This window comes from Mastomys coucha, unplaced genomic scaffold (assembly GCF_008632895.1).
Source record: "Mastomys coucha isolate ucsf_1 unplaced genomic scaffold, UCSF_Mcou_1 pScaffold12, whole genome shotgun sequence".
Classification (NCBI taxonomy): Eukaryota; Metazoa; Chordata; class Mammalia; order Rodentia; family Muridae; genus Mastomys; species Mastomys coucha.
The window spans coordinates 94,329,930-94,355,495 of record NW_022196894.1 but is presented as its reverse complement, the minus strand read 5'-3'; the positions used below and the strand labels follow the sequence as shown (position 1 = coordinate 94,355,495).

Sequence of the window (25,566 nt, the reverse complement as noted above, 5' to 3'; positions counted from 1 at the left end):
AGTGTTGAATCATGTCCATTGGGAAGGAGTGTCATTTATTTGTTTATTTACTAATGTGTATGTTTATGCACATGTGTACATGTGTGTGTCCTGTGTATGTGAGGGCATCCATGGATGTCACAGAAGGGCATCAGATCCCTTGGAGCTTGAGACACAGGCAGTTTAGGAACCAAACTTGAGTGCTCGGTAAGAGCAGCAAGTCCTCTTAACCGCTGAGCAGTCTGTCCAGCCTCAGGAGGTAGAATTCAAATTCTGAGTATGTGCTGGGCATGTGCCACCATGCCTTTAAAGCCAGCATTTAGGAGACAGAAGCAGGAGTATCTCTGTGAGTTTGAGTTCAAGGCCAGCCAGGGTGACAGAATGAGACTCTGCATCAAAAGACAAAAACGAACAACAAAGCAAAGTCTGACCGCTGTACACGATTGGTGATTGGTCCTCAGACTCGAGCGTCTTCGCAGTCCTGTTCACTGCCATGCACTCCAGCAGGCAGTGCTTTCAACCTGAGTGAGTGTGAAATGCTCTGGCAGAGACAGGCTTGCCTCTGGAAGCTGAGCTGTTCCCAGGGACTCAGATCCTGCTATCAGCCATGACACATGAAGAAAGTAGGAGTCAAGGATGAAATTTGAGGTGGGTGCTGCCTGGTTCACTCCTTCATATTCAGGTTTTAGACTTTGAAACAGATGACTACAGGCTGGGTTCCAACCTAGAACCCCCGGGAAAACACACCAAATGCTCTGCCCAGTGCCACACTGCTTTCATTTTAACTCTGGGATTCAACCTGGACAATGACTACACACTAAGGCTTCTCTCTCCATGGTGCCATTTCACACTCAGGATTTCATGGTCATCGTGTCAGAACTGCTTAATTTTTAAGGAACTCTGCAAGTGGCATGAGTAGCAATGGATGTGCAGTATGTGGGAAGCTGCCTGTGGACCCATGGCCCTGTGTTTCTGTGGCTCTGTAGCCCTACAGTTCTGTAGCACTGTGGCTCTCTGGCTCTGTGGCAATTTGCTTTATTCCTAGTTTGATGGTAAATACCATCACTTTTCCATTTTTCCCCAGTTCTTCAGATGGAATTTTATAAAATTCTCAAAAATGAGTCCCAGTTCATTCCTTAGCAGTGAGCTATTACCAAAACTTGACAGACAGTTGACCTTAAGGTAGAGGTCTGTGGCCAGGTGGTGGAGATAGTGTTGTATGCCTTTAATCCCAGCACTTGGGAGGCAGAGGCAAGTGGATCTCTAAGGTTCAAGGCCAGGTCTACAGAGTGAGTTCCAGGACAGCCAGGACTACACAGAGAAACCCTATCTCAAGAAAACAAAACAAAACAAAACAAAGTAGAGGTCTGTGGCCAGGTGGTGGTGGTATGTATCAACAGCATAAAAGAAGCATGAGGTTTGGGGGTAGATATCAAATCCTGTGTAATATAAATGGAAGATTATATTTTTGTGGTCCAATAATAAACTGTGATAACAATTCCCATCAGCTTCAAGATGTCCTAAGAACATACTAACCATCTTGATATTGGCTTCTTGTCCATGAGAATGTGGAGATGGAATGTTCACTCTATACACACACACACACACACACACACATGCGTGTGTGTGCTCTGACAGAGGAATGCAGCAGAGGCTGTACTAGTGACACCAGCAAATGTTATCACTCAGCTGATTAAACCAACCATTCAAGAAGGCAGACCTCACCCTACCTGTTGTCTGTCTACACAGCATTGCTATTCCTTAAGCAATACTTCAGAGTACCAAGGAGTTCTTTTCCATCTCTACATGAACCCTTTTTCTCTAGTCGGGCACCAAGTCTCATCACAGGTCTTGGTGATGACCTACTGTGTGCTGGAGCACTTACTCCTTGCTATGTCCTCCTCAGCTGCTCTCACATCTGTACTGGAAGTCTGACTCATGTCTTTCAGCACAAGTATGATATAATATAGACAGGACAGAGACTAAAACACTTCAATTTTTTAAAGCTATGGAAGAAAAACTGTAAGGATGCTCACCAAAAGACCTGCTGCCCCAGACTGGGTCACAAAGATGAGAGCAGCAACTCTTTTTTACAAATGTGTTGTCCTCGTGTCTCAAGAAACCAGCTGCTTTTACAGCACAAAGTGATCTCCAGGGTTTTCATGTAGCTTCTGATATCTAAGGATTCCACCACGCCCTTCATATTCCCGGTTACTGTATAGTGCCATTATCCCATTAATATAATCATGTGGTACTTACCGACCTATAGAGAATTACATAATTACTGTTTTATCACCAACAGATATTTAAAACTACAAGCAAAAGTTTCCAAATGTCTTCTAGTCCAGTGTGTCCACACAAGTGTTCCTGGTCCACAGTGTGTCCACACAAGTGTTCAGTTGATAACTGAAGACAGACTGTGCAGTCTTAAGATGACATACACAGCAGCAGCAATTGCCTTTTATGAAACAGTAGCTAGCTCAGTGACTTTTGGATTAGGTTTGCAGTCAGCATCATCAGTAATAAGACCAGTCATCCTGTGTACATGCAAGAATGCTGGCTAGTAGAGGCATCAGGACAGACCACACCAGGAGCTGCTTCTGTGCCAGCTCTTAAATAAAGATCATGTAGAGGAGGAAGTATATGCACGCAAACCCTTCTTCATTCCTTTCCCATCGTGCCCTAGTGCCAAGTCATGGACATGGTAGACACTGAAGCCTGCAGTGCACAAAGCTGAGCAGGAGAGACACTCCTGTGACAGGTCACACAAGACACACAGGAGCTAGCACTCCACTCCAGAATTATGCATGTACCTGGGAAAGTTGAAGCACCAGCCTGAAAGGCCTAAACATCTTCCCCTTCTCCTGCCTTTTCCTCGGGTTCCTCTTCTTCAGCTTCTCCCTCTGCTCCTCCCTCTGTTGCCTCTTCCAGCTAGTTTATACAAAGCCATGTCATTACTGAGAAGCATAAGCACCAAAGACACAACGGGAACAAGACACCAAACTAAAGCTGAGGGCTCTCATGACACCTGCCACACAACAGATGGTGGGGAGTGGCTGAAGAAGACATCTGACATTGATGTCCAGTTGCCACATACACATGCACACACAAACATATACACATATATACATACACACACATATACATATACACACAAACACACTTACACATATACACATACATACACACATATACATACATACACATGTATGTACATACACACAAACACACATATACACATACATACATATACATACAAACACACTTACACATATACATATACATACACACATACATACATACACACATACATACACACATATACATACACACATCTGTACATACACACACAAACATACACAGATATGCACATACACACACCACAAAAATACACACACCATACCACACACATACATAAAAATACACACACCACTACACACACGAGAGGAATGTAGCAAAAGTTACACCAGCAAATGTTTTCACTCAGCTGATTAAGCCATTAAAGATGGCAGACCTTACCTCTTCTGTTGACTCTTCTTCTCCTCCCTCTTCTTCCTTAGGTCCACAAAGAAAAACAATGGAGTAAGCCTTCCGTTGAATGTTTAAGATAAACAAACTATAATAGCATAGAACCTCATTGCTCAAGAACATAATGTATTCTCACGGCATGTGACAGCACAGCCATGATGACCTAACAAGACTCAGTTCAGAGATACAAGCAACTAAGCTTTTTTTTTTTAAGATTTATTTATTTATTATATGTAAATACATTGTAGCTGTCTTCAGACACTCCAGAAGAGGGTGTTAGATCTCCTTACAGATGGTTCTGAACCACCATGTGGTTGCTGGGATTTGAACTCAGGACCTTTGGAAGAGCAATTGGTGCTCTTAACTGCTGAGCCATCTCTCCAGCACAAAACTAAGCTTTTAAACCAAAAACAAAACCAAAACCAAAAACAAAAACAAAAAGTCTGCCCTTATATCCCCTTAAGTGTGCCTACTTCAGCTGGAAACCTGTTCGTAAAAGCCACAGTCCAGCAAGGCGGCTCCATGGGTGAAGAGCTTGCTATGTAAGCCAGATGAACAGAGATCAGTCCTCATACCCCACGTAAAGGCGAAAGGGAGAACCGACCACACAGCGCTGTCTCCTGACCTCTATATATGCACCATGGCACAGTGGTGATAAATTTAAAATAACATTGAGATTATAATGACTTTGTTTCCCCCTTCTCTTCTCTCCAACTCTTCTTTCGTACCCAACCCTCTTATTCTCATTCAAACCCATGGCCTTGGCATGGCTGCTGTCTACAGGCCTTAAAGCTTTGCAGTCACCCTATAGCCTGCTTCTCTTCAGCTGGAGCCACAGCAATGCCAGCCATGTACTTGCAGTCCCTCCCTCTGCAGCTGAGGCAGGTGCATCCCCTGAGGCCCAGACTCCAGGATGACTTTAGTCTCTTATTTATGCCCTTCTTGCCTTCATGGCTCCTAGGCCACAGACTGGGTCATGTGGTATGGAACCTTCTACCCTCCCGAGCCGTCCCCAGAAAGCTTTAAGAGCCAAGGCTTTCCTTTGCTCCCTACACCAAAGGCACTCACACTTTGGGAATCCCAGAGGCCATTGCTCTCCAATAACTCTCCTAAAGGATAACTCTTTCACCTTGTTCCTCTCAAACCTGGAACATCTTCTTTATTGTTTAAAACAGTAGCTAAAAGCTGTCTGGCCCCTATGTATCCCTCTGGCTTCCCAGCTCCTCACTTCTCCTTCAGCCAAACTGAATCTCATGAAATCCTTTCATATCAGCAGCCATTAAAAATAAGGTTTGCGGGGAAGGCATTTCCTAACCCAGGAGACTGCCTCCCACCGTCACCACTGAGGTGTCCATCATTCTGACTGTCCTGTGTGTTCCCTGCAGGTCTTATCTATCCCTTATTTATTATCAGGATCTCTGGATCCTGCCACTGGTGGAGCCAAGAGGTAAACTCAATAAACACAAGCAAATGGCCAGGAGCAAGAACACATGAGGCCTAATACCTACTCTCTGCCTTTCAAAGAATTTTCCTTTCCTTCTTAATCTCATGTCACCAAACTAAAGCCCATTATATACAGCATGCAATTATTAATTCTATAGGGTTTTATATTTTTCTAAATCCAAGTGAAACAAGGCATCATTAAAAAATGGTGGTTGAAGGGCATAGGTGGGGGAAGGCCACCACAGTAACTGCTGGTCTCAACCTTAGGTAAGTGTCCACAACAGGAGAGGGGCTGGGCACTCCTTACCTTGGAATATGTACTAAATGTAAACAGTCACCTGCTCAGTGCTCTTATAGAAATAGCCCCAAAAATAACTTCAAGGGCCCTGGAGATGTCTGCACTCGCTCTCAGACTGAAGACTTCCTGTCAGGCAGGACTCTGCCTTCCCATGGCTCCCTCCCAGTCACTGAAGTTCTGCCAGGCATGGGGCAGTGGCTCAATCAAATGATAAAATGTGAACTGAATATGTTTAGCAAATGCCACTCCTGCCTCCAATCCTTCTTAGGTTGAAGTATAATATATTAATTTAAAGAGCTTCCCAACATAAGCTCACAGAATTAGATAATTATGGAACCAGGCAGCTATTAAGTCAACTATACAAAACGCCTAAACTCGATTTCGTGGTTAGAAAATAATCACTTAGACTTATAAAGAAGGCTGTAATTGCCAGGTCAAAGAAGCCAGGTGCAGATTGGGTGGGAACCAGCACCTTGAGTGTCATATTATCCACATGATGCTACTGTGCAGTTCTCCACAGGAGCCACCAGGGGCAAACGTGGGAAATGAGAAGTCTGAAACCTGCCACAACTGCTATTTTTTTTGTTGGGAACTTGGCCAAGATTCATTTGGGCCATGGCACTGGGACAGTACCAAGGGCAGGTGTCAGTGGTGATGAGTGTCAGACATGGATGCTGATGGTGATGCTAAGACCTGCCAGTGTGGCCTGAAAGGGCAGCTGGCCCTAGAACTAGCAGGAGAGAGAGCACTGGGGTGTCCTCTGAGTCTCTAGCCATTATCCAAGCTTTGGGCTTGCAAGTATTTTGGAGCTACATCCACACTGGACTTATAAAAGGCACTTTTGTGTAGTGAGGCCCCAACTAAGTGTCACCAAGCTTCGGGTTTTCAGATGAGAACGAGCCGGCAACCAAAATGACTCAAAATACTTTGACCTTTTCCATAAGATAACTTTACCTTGGTAAGAGCCAACACAAACATGAGCCAGTTGTGATAATTCCACCATTTTGTGAAGCTCTCATGATGTTCCTATTGGCACTCTTCCATGGGGAGGCTCTGCCTGAGGCCTGTAGCCCACCCCAACCCACAAAGTTCCTGGTCAGCCAGCACCATCCCTATGCCTTGTCAGCCAAATTCCCAAATTCTGCATGTGGACCGCACACCCATTGTTCTGGTGCTTATAGAATCCTACACATTGTTTAACATCACGCTGTCCCTGAACAGCAAATCTCTTTAGGATGAGATCCCATGCATGCCTCAGACCTGTTGGTCCCCTGGATGTTGAATTCAGTGAGTTTCTTTCCCAGTGCTGGGCTTCAGTCCTCAAGTTCCTGTTGCTGTTTCAACAACATGTAAATGCCCTGGCTCTTTTTCCCCAGGAGGCTCACGGGAAGCGATATGTAGTTAGTCATCATTGAAGGCCAAGGAATAAGGAAGGACCCTTGTTTGACAGGAACGTGAATGTGACTTATTCATGGACACATGATGATCACTAAGGCCTGCACTGACTCTTCTCCACTGAGCCTGGTTCAGGGTCCTCCCTCTGGCCCTCTCACACCTGGTCTACAGCAATAAAGCAGGGATGAATAGCTGGTTCCTCACAGCTAAGCTCTTAGTGTCCACATTCTTTCTCAAAACTATGAACCCAGCACATGGCACAATTCCCAGCACCTTCCAGGAGCTCAGTAATGGGAAAGGTGCATAGAGACAACTGTGAACAAAGCAAGCACTCACCTTCTTCTCTTGGGATTCAGAAAGCTCGCCAGTGTCTTCACTGTCCTCTTTCTGTACCTCATTTTCTCCGCTTTCTTCAGCCTTATCTGTTCCCTGTTTAGAAAAGAAACTTAAGGCATCACTGACCTTCAGTAAGTCCCCAAGTAAAAGGGCAGGTCATGCCTGCTGTGACTTCCCATTTCCACCATGGCACAGAAGTGACACCAGCAAAGACTTCCTTTGCACAAGGTCATTTAGACAACACAAGCTCCCCAACCCCCCGAACTGCTAACAGACTGACTGCATGCATGCTGTAGCCATAAAGTGCTGAGTGCAGGGTGCTGAGTTTAAGGCTGGTAAAGGTGACAGGTGCATAGACAGATAGATATAAATGAATAAGGTAGACAGATTAACAAGTAAGAGGTGGGGTGGGGAATGGATGGATAGATGGATAGATGGATGAATGGATGGATGGATGGGTAGATGGATGATGGATGGTTTGGTGGATGGAAGGAAGGCAGAATGGATGGGTAGATGGGTGGATGGGTGGGTGGATGAATGGATGGATAGATGGGCAGGTAGACAGGAAGGCAGATGGATGGATAGACAGATGGGTGGATGCATGGATGGGTGGACTGGGGTGTGGATGGATGGATGGATGGATGGATGGATGGATGGATGGATGGATGGATAGATGGATAGGTGGGTAGATGGGTGGGACGGTGGGTGAATGGGTGGATGGATGATGGATGGAAGGATAGGTAGGTGGGTGGATGGATGATAGATAAAAGACAGATGATAGATAATGATGATGCTAGATAGATGCTACATAGACACAGAATAGATAATAGATTATACAGATGATAGAGAGAGAACTCATAGATGATTGATAGATGATAGGTAGATTGATCAATTTATTGATAGATAATAGATAGATAGATAGATAGATAGATAGATAGATAAATTAGATGAGATAATATAGATGATGGAGATAGATTGCTATATGAAAGAAGATAGACAGACAGACAAACAGACATAGGTAGACAAAATAAACAAAGAAATGTCAGGACCATCAGCCACTCTGAGGACACTGGCAGTGCCAGGCCTTACCTCTGCAGCACCCTCTGCCTCTCCTGCTACATCTCCATTGGGAAGGGAAGATGCTTCCTCAGACTTTGTCACCTACATCAAAGAGTTGAAAACACTTGAAAACTCTCTTGAGGATGTAACTCTCTTCTGTGTCTTTTAACTAAGTGAATTACTCTCATCTTCAGCCTTCATTTTATTCAACGCAATAGTGGGGCCCACCTAGAGGTCCTTCCTCAATCCAAGCCTTTCCAGGAATCTTCATGGTGTCTGATTCTCACTCCCCACCGGCTTCACAGAGGATGTGCAGCTCATCCACCAGTATCAATACCCTTCCTTCCCAGGTCCTTCCCTCTTTCTAGAACTCCAGCTGCACACACACCAGATCTCTTGTGTCTGACATCTGACCTTTCCCACACCACTACTTTGTCTTTAAAAAAAAAAAAAAAAAAAAAAACCTTCCGGTCTCTCTGGGCTGATGTCCTGAGCAGACCTTGGGCACAAGCTCTGCAGCCACTCCCACAACACCCAGAGGCAGCTCCACTCCCAGGCACTCTGACACTCTCAGGATCAGAGGTGAGGAGGACACAACATCTGTCCCAACACTGGGAGTAATTGGGACCAGGTGGACTAGGCTCACAGGAACTCCGCTAGCCCAGTGGCTCAAGTTCCTTCCGGTCTGTTTGGGCTGGTGCCTTGAGCAGACCTTGGGCACAAACTCTGCAGCCAGTCCCAAAACACCGAGAGGAAGCTGCACTCCCAGGTGCTCCAACAAGCCCAGAATCACAGGATCCAAGAATCACAGGATCACAAAGACAGCTTGACCCTGAGGAGTTCTGACACAACCAGGATTACAGGAAGGACTGGCTCCAGTCAGATTTAGCAAGGGCAGGTAGCACTAGAGATAACCAGATGGCGGGGGGCAAGCATAAGAAAATAAACAATACAAACCAAGGTCACTTGGCATCATCAGAACCCAGTTCTCCCACCATAGCAAATCCTGGACACACCATCACACAGGAAATGCAAGATTCAGATCTAAAATCACTTATCATGATGATGATACAGGACCTTAAGAAAGACATAAATAGCACCCTCAAAGAAATACAGGAGAACACAGGTAAACAGCTAGAAGCCCTTCAAGAGGGAACACAAAAATCCCTTAAAGAACTACAGGGAAACACAATCAAACAGGTGAAGGAAATGAGCAAAACCATCCAGAATCTACAAATTGAAATAGAAACAATAAAGAAATCAGAAAGAGAGACAACCCTGGAGATACAAAACCTAGGAAAGAAATCAGGAGCCATAGATGCAAGCATCACCAACAGAATACAAGAGATAGAAAAGAGAACCTCAGGGGCAGAAAACACCATGGAAAACATTGCCACAACAGTCAAAGAAAATGCAAAAAGAAAAAAGCTCCTAACTCAAAACATCCAGGAAATCCAGGACGCACTGAGAAGACCAAACCTAAGGATAATAGGTATAGAAGAGAGTGAAGACTCCCAATGTAATGGGCCAGTAAATATCTTCAACAAAATTATAGAAGAAAACTTCCCTAACCCAAAGAAAGAGCTGCCCATGAACATACAAGAAGCCTACAGAACTCCAAATAGACTGGACCAGAAAAGAAATTCCTCCCATCACATAATAATCAAAACACCAAATGCACTAAACAAAGAAAGAATTTTAAAAGTAGTAAGAGAGAATGGTCAAGTAACATATAAAGGCAGAACTATCAGAATTACACCAGACTTCTCACCAGAGACTATGAAAGCTAGAAGATCCTGGGCAGATGTCATACAGACCCTACAAGAACACAAATGCCAGCCCAGGCTACTACCCAGCAAAACTCTCAATTACCATAGATGGAGAAAACAAGATATTCCATGACAAAACAAAATTTACACAATATCTTTCCACAAATTCAGCTCTACAAAGGATAATAGATGGAAAACATCAACATAAGGAGCAAAACTACATCCTAGGAGAAGCAAGAAAGTAATCTTTCAACAAATCCACACAAACTAATTCCACCTCTTTCAACAAAAACAATAGTAAGTGACAATTACTTTTTCTTAATATCTTAATATGAAAATTAATATTACCAACATATCCTAATCAATTGAAATCCAAAAATATGATGAATCAGAAATTTGTTGATTGCCATCCAATGGTCTCTCTAATTTGGTAATTGGAGATATAGGTCCAATATTGTACAATCTGTATATACTCTCAGCTTGTTTGTTCTTGACAGTGTCTTGCTATGTACAACATAGGGGTCTTGAAATTTTGCTTCTCCTATCTCAGCCTCTCTATTAGTAGTATTGTTTATTTCATGCTTTTACACTATACTATAGTTTTCAGAACAGCTTATATATTTCAAAAGTATTTAAATACCCAAAAGAAACATAGACAATTAACCTGAGAGGTGGCTTGTAAGAGAACAACAAAGAGTGAGACAGAATGCTTTGCTTGACATTTGTAACTCTTGTATCAAGTTTGAAGAAGAGGACTTTATAAGTTACTCCTTCTCTGAGATGAATGCTTTTTCAAATTATCACAGTTAATGAACCAAATTCTTACCCTCACATAATGTCTGTGCCACCCTCCAAGCAGAACCATTGTTCATTGAAACAGTTGGTGAATGACTTTATGAATAGACCATCTTAATACCTACACCATTTCTTAAATGAATGTAACCTGTTCTCTGTGGGCTAAGAATAAAGTCACTCACTCAAGTTAAATAGCTTTGACCATAGCAAGAAGTCTGTATCCAAAAATCGTGCCTACAATTCATTCCTTAGCACAGCAGAACTGTCAACTCTCAGCTTAGCTATGATGGAGGTAAAATCCTTTGCTGATGTGAGGGTCATTGAAGTACATACAGCCTTATTACAATGAAATCCAATGTCTAAAAATTGTTCTTATTTTGGGCGGTAAGAGCCAAGATTTTAAACTCTACTAAGAACAAAACAAACAAACAAACAAAAAGACTTTATATATTTATGTTCATTTAAGAAAATACTAGTAGTGATGTATTATTTTGAAATATACAGTTAATATGTTTAGAATTATTTAAAATTTATATTGAGCAAAATGTATGTATTTTCAGTATTGCTGTAGACAAGCATCTACATAAGATTGTTAAATTGATTGTTGTTTTATATCAAACAACTTCTATAATACTCATTTTTATTGTTAAAATATTTTATAAATTTTAAGGAATATGACAAAAAAGATAGGTATTGAAGGGGGGTCTCTGGGAGGAGTTGGGGCACAAAAGGGAAACAAGAATGTGATTTAATTCTATTTACTTAAAATATGTTTTTAAATGTTAACAAATTCAGATAAATTGAAATCATTTAACTTTTCTCATCATAATGCAATAAAAGTTTAAAAAAATTATTTATTTTATGTATATGAGTACATGTAGCTGTCTTCAGACACACCAGAAGAGGGCATCAGATCCCATTACAGATGGTTGTGAGCCACCATGTGTTTGCTGGGAATTGAACTCAAGACCTCTGGAAGAGCAGCCAGTGCTCTTAACCGGAGCCATATCTCCAGCCCCACTACTTTGTCTTTTATCTCTTGTTTATGTGTGTCTCTCCCTGGCCTGAACTACAATGTAATGTTCAGTGCTGTCTCTCCCTGACCTGAACTACAATGTAATGTTCAGTGCTGTCTCTCCCTGGCCTGAACTACAATGTAATGTTCAGTTTTGTTTGTTGTCTTTGTTACTTATCTAGTTTCAAACTGGATCATTCCAGAACATCTCTAGAAGCTCAAATTCCTACCTTCCATAGTCCTCTTGACATGTTTCCTCTAAGTCGTATGATCCAAACTCTCATATGCCTTTCACTCAGAGCACCTGAACTTGGTAGGGTGGTCCCTTCCTTAGGTGACTGATGTTATTTAAATATTTTGACATTTGTTAAATGCTGATCACCATTACAGAAATTATATCAAAACATACCATCATAAGTTACTTTGGACTGTAAATCACTAAATCACATTATCTCAGAGGGATGACCCTGGCACTGGCAGAGCCTCAAGTAGAGAATCATGAGTTCAAAGTCAGACTAAGCTACACAGTAGGAACTTGTCTCAAAATAAAATCAAACTTTGAGATGTCATTCACTAAACAGATATTTTCCTAAGAGAAAATCCATGACAGAGGTCTTGATGTTGGTGAGGCTGTTAAGTCTGTTATGATATCATGGGGTGACTCCCTAAGGACAGTAACCACCAGGATGCACGACTCACCACAATGCAGCAGTATACTGCAAATGTGGTGCTGTAACATTGTCTCTATCAACGTATAACATTGTAATGATTGTCCATCTCTGCTAACTAGGGCAGAACTCTAGTTGCAGTATAATTGGATATTGTGCATTGATACTTGCTAAAATAAAACATAGAAGAATTTTACAGGTGAGCTGAAGAGATGACTCAGTAGTTAAGAGCCCTCACTGGTCTTACAGAGAATGTGGGTTCAATTTCTAGCACCTACATGGTGGCTCACGACCATCTGTAACTCTAGCCCCAATGGATTTGATACCATTTCTGGCCTCCAAGGGCACCAGATGCATACATGGTGCCCAGATATATATGCACAGAAAACACTCATACACATTTTTTTAATTAAAGAGAATTATATGGGACCAGTGAGAGGGCTCTGCAAGTAAAAGCATTTACCAGACATGGCTAGAGACATGAATTTGATTCCTGAAGCCCATACAAAGATATTATTTGTTATTTGTTTCAAGTAACATAGCCATGTATTTCTTTAATTTTGATGTAACACATTTTAGAAAGATCTTTTTCCACATTGGGACTCCATCACCTACTCCATATTATTGGTCAAAATGTAGATGTTGCTGATATTTGTGAACCACCACATGGGTGCTGGCAATCTAACCTGGGTCCTCTGCAGGGGTAACAGGCATTCTGTCCCCTGAGCCAACTCTCCAGTCTGCCCCCACGCCCACTACACACACTCACACATGCATACACATATACACACAAGGCACTCACACACATGTACATACAGAAATATACACATATACACTCATACACATGTACATACAGACACACATACACACATATATATACACAGGTACTCAGACATAGACATACACACATGTGCACACAGGCACACACACAAACACACAAGCACATACCCACACATACATACACTTTAAAGATCGTTTCTTTTTAAAGAAGGAAATGAGACAGTTCTCCCACTAAAGCCAACCAGCCTACAGCAGCTCCCATCACTCCAGCAACACATTGCTCATCTCAGGTCTTAGCGTGTTGCAGACTCAGGAAATGTGTGTTCCTCTTCTCTTTCTCCTGTAGATTTCTGACCACTGATCATCATCTCTGCCCACAAAAGTAGCCTGTGTATCTGGAAAAACAACATACCTTAGACACTAGTGTGTATGTGCACATGCATGTGTGTGGTGCATGCATTTGTGTGTGCCCATATGTGCATGTGTGTGGAGGCATGAGGTCAATGTCTCAATCCCTTTTATTTCTTTCTCCCTTCTTTCCTTCCTTTCCCAGTGAAACTGGGACTCTCACTGAACCTGAACCGCACCAATTATCTAGGATTGACCTGTCTCCCCACCACACCTCACAGTGTTGTGTTATAGCCCACCTAGCTTTTTGTGTGAGCACTTGGGATCAGACTCATGTTGTCATATTTGTACAGCCAGTGTTTTACCCAGCAAGCCACCTTCATAGCCCCTACCACTATCTCCTCCATGTAATGCTTAAACTAAAACAATCCCATTGAGTGGATCTTATGCCAAATGAAAACCCTAAATTTCACGTTAATAGCCTTCAGCACTAGTGTGTGGGATATACTGCAGTTAAGTTTAACAAAGCAAATGGCATTTCATTAAGAAAGTGGATTTATTTAGGTTTGGGGTTTGGTTTGGGTTTTGGGTTTTTGTCCCACTGTACAAGTATTAACTGATCTCAAAATCTCTATATAGTACCATTGAAGAAAGCATTAGTGCAGGGTGTAAAGTGGCCTGCATACTAGACACCTCCATGCCACTGCCTAGGAAGCCCAGCTTAGGAAAGAGCACATGGGTACACTCTGCAAACCTGTCTGGGAGGTGTGGCTTTGAGTTTCTTGTCCTAAATTAAGAACTAATTTAGAGGGCTGGAGAGATGGTTCAGCAGTTAAGAGCACTGACTGCTCTTTCAGAGGTCCTGAGTTCAATTCCCAGCAACCACATGGTGGCTCACAGCCATCTGTAATGGAATCCAATGCCCTCTTTTGGAGTATACTCACATACATAAAATAAATAAATGTTAAAAAATTAATTTAGACATATTCATACAAATCTCTCCTGAAATTAACCTGAGCACAAATAAAATCATATAAAATTATTGTGTGTGTGTGTGTGTGTGTGTCAGTTGGTGTTTTGCCTGCATGTATGCCTGTGCACCATATGTGTGCCTACTGCCCACAGAGGCCAGAATTGGGCCTTGAATCCCCTGAAATTGGAGTTAGAGATGACTATGAACTGCCATGTGGATGCTGGTAATTAAACCTGGGTTCTCTGCAAGATCAGTGTTCTCAACCACTGAGCCACCTCTCCAGCCCCAAGCAAATTATTTTTTAAAAAAGAAGTAAATTTCACAGTGTGTACGCATGCCAGTGGAGTGTGGCATGCAAGAGATTTGGCTGCTTTGAAGAGAATGAACAGATATCCACATGAAACTCATATCGGAACTAAGCTTTGTCATCATATGCATTGATTATATGTAGTCAAAGAGGAGCCAACACTAAGGGAACACTGAGGAAACCCACATGGTGCTTGACTCTAGATGTTTCTTTCCACTTCTTACCAGATCAAAAAAGCAAACTCATATTAAGTAGAAATTACTAAGCTGAGAGCAGACATCATTTGAGACATGAACTTTCAGGAACTAGATGAGAAGTCATTATGACAATGTAACTGCGAGTCACACAAGTGGTTTCTGTGCACCTCACAAATGGACTTAGATCCCACAACACTTTCTCCCTTTTTTACTCATCTTTTTCAATGCTGGAAACTGAACCCAGGGCTTCCTTCTAAGCAACTGTACTGAGCTGCACCCTGCCCTAGCTTTACCTCCAGCATTCACATTTACTAAATATTATAAAATTTACTAGAACAAGAATGAAAGCAAAACTGAGAAATTGTCTGGTAAAACCTTTGTATTATCTCTATGTACACAGTTCCTCAATGAAGACTATATTACAAATCATGTCAGTGCTGAAGCAATGTATACACACACACACGTACACATGCACAGATACACATACAAATGCACGAAAACATTACACACTCACATGCTCATGCATACACATGCACACACTCATGCACACTTGCAGCTGTATACATACACAAGTGCACACAGACTACACATGCACAGGACACACTCATGTACCCTCATTCACACTTTTGCACACATGTGTGTGCATGCATACACATTAAAATGGTATAGAGATAAGCAGAGCACCCCCAGAAGGGTGACATGTAAATTCATGAAGCATTCTGTAAGTCAAGAAATAAAAATTCTGTTGTCTTAGAGTATCACTGATGAGCATTGCTGTTTGCCAGTTCCATCTTCTGTTATTATAGCCTGTACTAGACCACACAGGGCAGCCAAGCTTACCTTTGACCCAGGAGGCGGAGCCAGACCAAGGAATGAATAAATAATATTTTCTTCTTTTGCAGAGAAGAAGGAGTCAAAATCCTTGAAGCAAAGAAAGAGAATATTTAAAACCATTATAAACGTGGGAGTTAGAAAAAGCCTCAAGCCCAGTCCCCTTTCAGTTTGCTTTGTCAACTGATAGCTAAGCCATGCAGCTATAAAGTAAAGCTGCTAGTTTTACATTTGTTTTATACATTGTAGGTCGTTGTCCCTATAAGAGCACACACATACATATGTGAGACAGAGGAAAGATTGCAGAGGGAGGATGTGATCAGGGGCAGGTTCACAGAGGGAGGGATGTGATCAGGGAGAGATGCACAGAGCGTGGAGGGATGTGATCAGAGGCAGGTGCACAGAGCCTGGAGGGATGTGATCAGAGGCAGGTGCACAGAGCCTGGAGGGATGTGATCAGAGGCAGGTGCACAGAGCCTAGAGAGAGGGATGTGATCAGAGGCAGGTGCACAGAGCCTAGAGAGAGGGATGTGATCAGAGGCAGGTGCACAGAGCCTAGAGAGAGGGATGTGATCAGAGGCAGGTGCACAGAGCCTAGAGAGAAGGATGTGATCAGAGGCAGGTGCACAGAGCCTGGAATGATGAGATGCAAAGAAACCTTTTCCTCACCCTACTGCATTTGTATTCTGTCCTCTCTCAGTTCTCTGAGTACCAGGGACACTCACATCTATATTATAAAGACGCTAATCATCAAGTCTTCTTTGGTTGTTCCCAAGCCCAGGCTGCCTTGGTCCTCAGGTAGTCACCCCAGCCCAGTTCATCAATAGACATGTCTGCTACTTCCAACAGTGATTCCCTCTTGGGTGGGTAAGCTGGCTTTGACTGTGCCTGGCTTCCCATCTGGTGTAACCTTCCTCTGATAGTTGTCTGCCATGGGTCTCTGTATTGCCTCCTCTGCTCTGTACAGCTGATGCTCAGGACTCCCAAGCACCTGATGACCCCCCCTCCTGGTGTAGAGACATCTACTGCTTGCCCCCACTGTCCCATGCCTGGTGCTGTCACAGGGTCCAGGATATAGCTGACCAAGAACATGAACCATTAAGAACACTTGAATGACCGCTTTTTTTATAATCCACATTCCACTCATGGGGAAGGATATAGTGATAGTATTTTAGAGTTTCTATTGCTATGATAAAACACCATGACCAAAAGCTAGTTGGGGAAGAAAGGGTTTATTTTGTCTTACACTTTAAGTTCATTAGAGGAAACTCAGGACGGGAACTCAAGCATAGCAGAACACCAGAGTTAGGAGCGGATGCAGAAGCCATGGAGGAGTGCTGCTTAATGGCTTGTACTCAACGGCTTGCTCAGTTTTCTTTCTTATAGCACCAGGACCACCTGCCTGGGAGTGGCACTACCCACAGTGAGCTGGGCACACTCACATTTGTCATCAATCAAGAAAATACATCACAGGCTTGCCCACAGGCCATTCTGGTAGGAGCCTTTTCTTAATGGAGGTTTCCTCTTCCCATATGACTCTAACCTGAGTCCAATTGACATAAAAGTAGCCAGCACAGACTCTTAGTTCATGCCATTTGAGTTTTACTTCATGAGTGCTTTGACTGTATGTATGTCTGTACATTCATGTGTATGCCTGCTGCCTGCAGGGGCCAGAAGAGGGTGTCAGATCCCCTGGAACTGGATTCGCAGCCTGTTGTGAGCTACCATGTAGGTACTGGGAACTAAACCCAGGTCCTTTGCAAGAAGAGCAAGTGCTCTTAACTGCTGAGCCAGCTCTCCAGACACCCTAAAGTCTTTAAGGGTTTCAAAAAGTAGTGTTGACAACTAATTTCTTAAAATCCAATAATAGAAAAGGTTATATATAGTGAGATCGATGTCACTCTCTGGCCCCAGCCCTTGCCCCAATTTAGAGACAAGTACCCATAGAACGTTTCAAACAGGAAGCTGCCAACACTAGTTACATAGTGTTTGAGGCCAGAGTAAAGGAGACACACCAGGCCCTTGGTTTAAATGTGGCTGGAAACTAACAGCAGCAGAGAATTAGACCAAGTAGAGAACCCTTCTAAGCCAGAGGCCCTGTAAGAGCCTGGATGACTAGCTCAGGGGACTATAACTAAAGCTATAAGCAGGAATTGGGGTGAGAGGGATTCATACCGAAGACCCTTTTAAATCATTTAATCTTTCAACGTGTGCAAGTATGAAATTTTCTAGTTTTTCTAACAGTGATAGAAACTGGGGTACCAGAGCAGTGTCTCAGCAGTTAAAAGTGTTGGCTGCTCTCTCAGAGGACCTGTGCTCAGCTCCCAGCACCCACACCATGTGGTTCACACCCACCTGCAACTCCAGCTCCAAGAGCTCAGATGCCTTCTTTTGGCCTCTGTGGGAACTTCATACAAGCACAAATACACAGGTATACACACACACACATGAACACACACGCACACTTTAACGAAACGTTCCTTCAAGTGTTTGTCCCAGCAAACACCATCCAACCAACCAACTTTCCAAAGAGCCTTGAGTTTCCTCTCCAGAGTTCCTTCCCAGAGCCCATGTTAAAAAAGAAAAAAAATCTAGGAAGGGCAGTGCCTCAGCACCAAGGAGGCAGCGACAGGTGGATCCCTGGCACCTACCATCTGGCCAGCTTAGCCCGGGCAAGTCCCATGCCAATGAGAGACCCATCTCAAGAAAGCAAGGTGGAAGGAGCAAAACCCAAGGTTGTCCTCTAACTTCCATATGCAGAGACCCAACCATACCCACTCAAGAACACACACACCACACACACCATGCACACACACATACACGCCATGCACATACACACCACACACTATGCCCATACACATACATACCATGCACACATATACACAGTTACACACTCTCATACACACACACCATGCACACACACATACACACTATGCACACACACCACACATAAAAATACACACACTTAAACATATACCAGGCACACACCACACATATACGATGTGTACACCATGTACACACACACCACACACACATGCACAGTCACACACACACCATGCACACACACATACACACCATACACACAAACACAGTCGCACACACACCATGCACACACACCATACCCACACACATACACACCATACACACAAACACAGTCACACACACATATACACAGTCACACACACAAACACAGTCACACACACATACATACAGTCACACACACAAACACAGTCACACACACATACACAGTCACACACAACACACACTCTCACACACACACACCACACCACACACACCACCATGCACACACACAAGTCACACACTCATAATCTCTCACACACACAGAATGTTGGGCCATGTAGCTTGTATGATCTTAGTTCTGAGCATTCGGCTGGTGTGCTCTGGTAAAACCCTGCCACTGCAAGTGGGCACAACAGCTTTAGCCTGCATCTGCTTGAAGACAGGAGGTTCAGACAAAAAGCACAGACAGCTCCCATGACAGGAAGAAGGAATGCTGTATGTTCTGCGCTGGATGCATCTCTCGGATGCAGCTCACACCATATGACTCTCTCTGCTTGGCAGCACCTTCCCACCTCCCAGTAGGAAGAATGACTCGTATGGTATAACCACTTCTCCTACTGAAAGCCCACTGATGTTTTAATGTTTCTTCCAGTGATGTACTTTATTAAGCAACACCTGTAAACTCCAAGGAAGGTAGTTTCATGCTGAAATAAACTGTAAAGGGTTTACGATCAAGTTGTTAGGCCAGTGTGTAAGGTCTGCCAAGTATAACATGAGCAATCCCCAGAACCTGTAGGGGAAAGAAAACTGACTCCCAAAAATTTCCTCTGACTTCCACACCCACATGCCGTGGCTTGCACACACCCATACACACACCACATACATGCACACACACACACACACACACACACACACACACACACACGCAGAGGCACACAAATAAATTTAAATGAGATAAAAAATGTTAAATATAAATAAAACTTCCATTATTGTCAAAATTCCTGGAACACATTTAAACTAACTGGATAAGTTTGAACAAATTCATCTTGTTTCTGGCATAAGACTACATGTCTGCTACCCAGTCTTTAAGAATTTATCATGTGTTTGCTGAGTATATACTTCACAAGGCTAACAGGAATCAATCTCTTTGTTCTTAAAGTACAAGGAACCTCTATTCTTCCAAACAAAGGACCTAAAACACGCTCAAATCATCTGAATCACCACTCCACTGACTTCACTCTCTTCTAACTCTTAGATGTTCACTTATTAACAATTCTAAGCAATGTTTCAAAGCTAATCTGCTTTCAATGGTTTCTGGAAAAACAGGCTGACAAGATGCATCCATTGATACAGTGTCTGCCATGCAAGCACAAGGCCGTGAGTTCAGGTCACCAGCACTCGTGGACAAGCAGAGTGCAGCAGTGTGTGTGTGTACACGCGTGCGTGCATGTGCGTGCATGTGTGTGTGCGTGTGTGTGTGTGTGTGTGTGTGTGTGTGGACACACACATGCTAACACAGTGCTGAGAAGTGGGCAGAAACACCTCTGCCAAGCACATCGCTGAGTCAGTGAGCTGCAGGTCGGTGACAGACCCTGCCTCAAAAATCAAAGACACCCAGTGTCAACCCCTGGCCTATGCACAACAGAGTCTCCCCCTCCCCTGCCTCTTCCTCCCCCTCCCCCTCCCCTTCCGTCTCCCTCTCCATCTCCCCCTCTCTGTCTCACATGGTCACACACACATGCAAACTGCACACATTAACTAATTAGTTCTGACACATTAACTAATTATTTAGTTGTGATGAATGCACAGAGAGGAATTTGCCACAATACCGAAAACTCACCCCACAATACTGCTCTTCATTGAAGATCTGAGGAGGCAAAGGAATCCCATTCTGAGGTTTCTTCTCCCCTGGAACGTTCTCTCTCATCCACTTCCTGTTGTCTTCATCCCCAGCTATGTCCAGCTCCTTAAAGTCTATTTTATTGGCTTCCAAAAAGCCCACCACTTCTTGCTGTTTTTTCCTAATCTGGTAAAGAGCAGAGAAAAATGATCATTGATGTACTGTGTTGTGTTATAGCTGCTTTTTAAAAAAAGAAAAAGAAAGTTTTAATGGCTATTTTTTAAGTTTATTTATTTTTATTTTATTTATATGAGTACACTGTAGCTGTCTTCAGACACACCAGAAGAGGGTGTTGGATTCCAATACAGATGGTTGTAAGCCACCATGTGGTTGCTGGGAACTGAACTCAGGACCTCTGGAGCAGTCAGTGCTCTTAACCTCTGAGCCATCTCTCCAGCCCTCATAGCAGCTTTTGAAGTGTGCCTTGCTGACATATTCGTGGCTTCTGTCCTTTCCTTTAGCTGTACTCTACAGCACAAGTAATTGTGGGCAGCATTAAAACAAAGAAAGCAAGAACCATGCCTTCCCATCAGGAAGGACCAGCAGAGGCAACGGTGTGCAAGTCAGGGCTGAAACGTCACTAGATGTTGTTCTCAGCACCTGCCCTCAGAAAGGAAACAGAAGAAACCTGTTTGCCCTTGAACTCACCAAGGGCCACTTAAACAGTCTCCTTAGCCAGACTAGAAGTGAAGGGAGCCCGGCCTGGGAGCTTGAGAGAAGAAAGGATCCTAATGTCAAGCCCAGAGGAGGAAGGAAGGGGCAGTGCCTTTCCTCTCTGGTGGGTCCCCTCACACCCTTGCCTTGTCCCTTAGTGGGACCTTGCTCAAATACTCCCACTGGTCCTCCCAAAGAGCTGCTCTTCTGAGCTGGCCCCCATGCACGCAAGCAACATCAGCCTTCAGAGGCCTCCTCCCCTTTATGACAGGAAGAGGGATGCACGTGGCACCCTAGCAGACCTCCTCCAGACTCATCTTCCCCAGGTCACTTCTCTATCCTCAGATGCCAAGGGGCTTGCTGTTTCCTAAGGAACAAGTCTGCAGGTCTGAACTCATGCTCGAGCAGTGGAGGTTAAGAGAGCTCTTTCTCTATCTTGTGTGTGGCAATTGCCCACAAGTAAGCTCTGTCTCTGTCCTGAAGTCACCTAGTGACTGTTGGCCACTCTAGTGTGTCTGGGAATTGACAGCCACACCTCTCTCAGCCCTTCATTTGACACCTCTATTTATTGTCTGTTACAGTGAGGAGACTCTCCAGTTGAGGTCACCAAACTGTAGTGTGAAGCCTGCTAGATGGGAGCTGTGGATGACATTTGTGTCTTAGCTCCAAGGATGCTCTATGAGCAAAGTCTTAGGCTTCAATTCCCTCATCTGCAAAACAGACCCAGGATGTTTTCCTCTGGGGTGTTTGTGTTCGTGGCAAGTGAGTGAGATGATCTGTGGTAACTATTCTGTGTCACATCAGAGAACCTGCAATGCTGGGCACCCATCCTCTTTCCAGTTAGGAGGCAATGCCATCAGGTGGGGTTTTGTTTTACTTGAGACAGGGTCTCACTACACAGTCCAAGTTGGCCTAGAACCAGCTAGCTACATTGCCCAGGCTGACCTCAAACCTATGTTTTTCCTGCTTCAGTCTCCTCAGTACTGGGATTACAAGTGTGTGCCACCACACCTGGTTTGCCAGATACATGTTTTGATCGATATTTTAAAGTAACAACAGTGAGTTTCCAGTGAATTGGTAGATTTTCCAAGACTGGCACCCAGACCAAACAAATTTTTTAGGGCTGGAGAGAAAGACCAAACTAAAAAAATTTGTAAGGGTGGAGGAAGCTCAACACATAAGAGTGCTTGCTGCACAGACATGAATTCGGATCCAAAGAATTTGTATAAAAATCTGGGTGTCGCCACATGCACACCTGTGACCACAACCTGGTGGCCACATACACACCTGTGACCACAATCTGGGTGCCACATACACACCTGTAACCACAATTTGGTCGCCACACATGCACACCTGTGACCACAACCTGGGTGTCACCATATGCACATCTGTGACCACAATCTGATCAACACATGCATACCTGTGACCACAATCTGTGGGAAGCAGAAATAGGAGGATTATGGGACCTACAGGCTGCTAGCCTAGTTCCAGGCTCAATAAGAGATTGTCTCAAGTGAACAAGGTGGATAATGATAAATCAGAGCACTAGACTTCTGGCCTCTGCATGCGTGTGCATACATGTGAACACATGCATATACATGCTCACTAACATATACACTCACACAGAGTCCCACTTTTCCCATCGCATTTATTTCATCAATCCAGTGGGAGAGCAGACTGAGACACCTGGAAGTCCCTATAAGTCTCTGCCTTAAAAGTGGCCACTGCAGGGGGTTGAATACCTTGAAAACAGTAAAGGCTTTCTCCTCCCTCCTCTGTCCCGCTACCCCACTGCAGGGGCAGCCATCTAGAGAAGAGGGCCATATGAGAAGACACCTACTCTCTCCTGCTTTCCACATTCTCTTAGGCCAAAGCCCTCATTCATACATTGTGGCCCAGATCTTTGAATGTGATTGTTAAAATGGGACCAACGCATACATTCAGGTCCTATCGATGAGATTGTTGGCTGGTTTTTGATGGCCCAGAACTCATTTTCTAAACCTGTCTGATCTTTGCGGACCCCCAACACAGACTGCCAACACATGTGCAGCAGAGACACAAGCAGCTGCTGCATGGCTGTTTCTGTTCCTGAACATGCGGCGGTAAGATGCAGGGTGCTGAGTTCTCATTCTTTTTTTGAGGGGGTCTGGTTTCTTGAGACAGTTTCTCCATGTAGTCCTGGCTGTCCTGGAATTTGCTCTGAGGCCAGGCTGGCCTCAAACTCACAGAGATCCACCTGCCTCTGCCTCTGCTTCCTGGTATGCCACCACCACCTGGCATGTCCTCATTCTTTATGAAAGAAACTCTTCTACTTAAATGGTTTTAAGCAGTTCTTCCAATAAGTGACCATAGCCTTAGTTCTACTAAAAAAATAATTGCTAACAGCCACAGTAACTAATGATGATCACAATTATAATGCTCATTAATATATATTGTCGATAATATAATCAATTCATGGTGGCTACTAGAAATTAAAATGGCAACTAAGATTAACAAACAGCTGCCAGTGACTATAATTAATAATCACAAAACTTTCCAGTGCCTGGGCAGGCCCTGGCACGGTGCTGGGCACCCAAGTGTAGTATCTCAGAAGACCTCATGGCCAAGCTATGAGGTGAACACTATTCTTATCCTCATTTTACAGACAAGGAAATTGAGGCTTAGCAAAGAGAAATACCTACTCCAAGGCCACACAGTTACAAATAGCACTGAAATATTTGTCTAGGGGCTCATAATTAACTCAGCTCTTCCAAGGTCCAGAGTGAAGGGTGACACCACCACCCCACCCCCACCAGAGTCTCCAAGGCCAAAACAGACTCCCAGACTTCAAGAATGCAGGACAATAAACAAACCAAAGAAATCCGTGGGTTTATTCTTGTTGTCTGAAGAATACAAACAGCCATATAGAACAGATAAAAGACTTAAACTGGAGAAGTGGCTCACTGGTTGAGAGCACTGGCTGTTCTTCCAGAGGTCCTGAGTTCAATTCCCAGCACTCACATGGTAGCTCACAACCATCTGTTATTCTAGTGACAGGGCATCTGACACCTCTTCTGGCCTTTATGGGCATCAGGTATACATGTGGTATACTAACATATATGTATGCAAAATATCCATACACCTAAAACTAAAAATAAGTAAATGACTATGAAAAATTTTCAACACTGAGCACAAAAGTTTGAAACCCACTTCAAAACTGTCCCACCAAAGCAATTTTCCATGAAAATGTATTTCCAATCTAAAAGACCCAAGCATGAACTCCCAGGATGCGGCACAGCGGTAAGTCAGTGTGCTTACACAGCAAGTGTCCTGGCCCAGGTATGATCCCAGCCGTGAAGAAACATGGACGTGCACGTTATATACACCCATCAACAGCCACAGAAGGTCTCCGTTTGGAGTCTCTGTGACTGGAATTCTCCACTCTGTGAGCTGTGTGCTCCTCTTTTCCTCCTAGTCCAGGGCATCAACTCAGGGCCACATGATATCATCTATCCCCAAGTCTGAGTTAGTCTATGTCCTACAAAATGAATAGAACCACAGAAACCATCGTGGATGAGTGGGTGGGATTGCCAAACTCTTTTGTCTTCTGCCCACCTTCTCTGGAAACCCTCCTGAATGTCCATGGTTGGGAGTGGTGGCCCTCTGCAAATTGTGGTTGGGGCTGATACTTAGCCAGGGCCTGGAAACATCTCTGCGGAGGGACTGTCAGAATTCCAGCTGCAACCTGAGACCCTGTAGGAAGCTGCTATAAAAGGAAACAGTCCCCTCTCTGGTCTTTAACTCTTGGGATTAATAGACTGTTTTCTTCCCACAGCCTTTCTCATTTCTGCTAAAATACTGGCCAGAACCTCAACCAGACAGATACAGGAGTTCACCTGAAGCCAGTCTCCTACAATTCATTCCCAGAACGGAGTCTCTAAATCGCTCTTATTTCTTCCACCAGTGCATCTACACAGCACAGAATAGAGGCCGGGATCGGAGGGTGGGTGGTCTCAAGCAATCCAGGCTAAGCCCTGGTATGGAGCTGGGTTTTTGGCTCATACTCTGGGTGCCCTCACTTCTGAGAGCATTTAAAATGTGGCCTCAGATGGGATTGCTGCTGTCATTGTGACATCATTTTCTACAAATAATAACATCACACCTACTATCTTTGAAACGCTTCCAGCTATTTCAAATATAGGAGGAATTATGCCCCGGGGTCATTTTGGCGATCTGATTCATCTTTCCCTGACTCGCCATCTGTCTCCAAGTTTTAACCTGCATCTTACAG

The 25,566-nt window shown here is 43.8% G+C and overlaps 1 protein-coding gene across 2 annotated transcripts in view; it reads right to left on the bottom strand.

Moving 5' to 3' along the window:
- The window catches only part of LOC116086185 (SH3 domain-binding glutamic acid-rich protein), a 26,892-nt gene that overhangs the window by 773 nt on the left and 553 nt on the right, over positions 1 to 25,566 (bottom strand). Inside the window, exons 2-7 of one of the 2 annotated variants that reach the window (XM_031364527.1) lie at positions 20,583 to 20,768; positions 15,731 to 15,811; positions 8,069 to 8,140; positions 6,980 to 7,072; positions 3,499 to 3,530; positions 2,793 to 2,910 (exon numbers count right to left, since the gene is read on the bottom strand). In XM_031364527.1, coding sequence (XP_031220387.1) covers positions 2,793 to 2,910; positions 3,499 to 3,530; positions 6,980 to 7,072; positions 8,069 to 8,140; positions 15,731 to 15,811; positions 20,583 to 20,768 — 582 coding nt within the window. Of the gene's footprint in view, positions 1 to 2,792; positions 2,911 to 3,498; positions 3,535 to 6,979; positions 7,073 to 8,068; positions 8,141 to 15,730; positions 15,812 to 20,582; positions 20,769 to 25,566 lie in introns of both variants that reach the window. The other variant, XM_031364529.1, reaches the window with a different exon arrangement.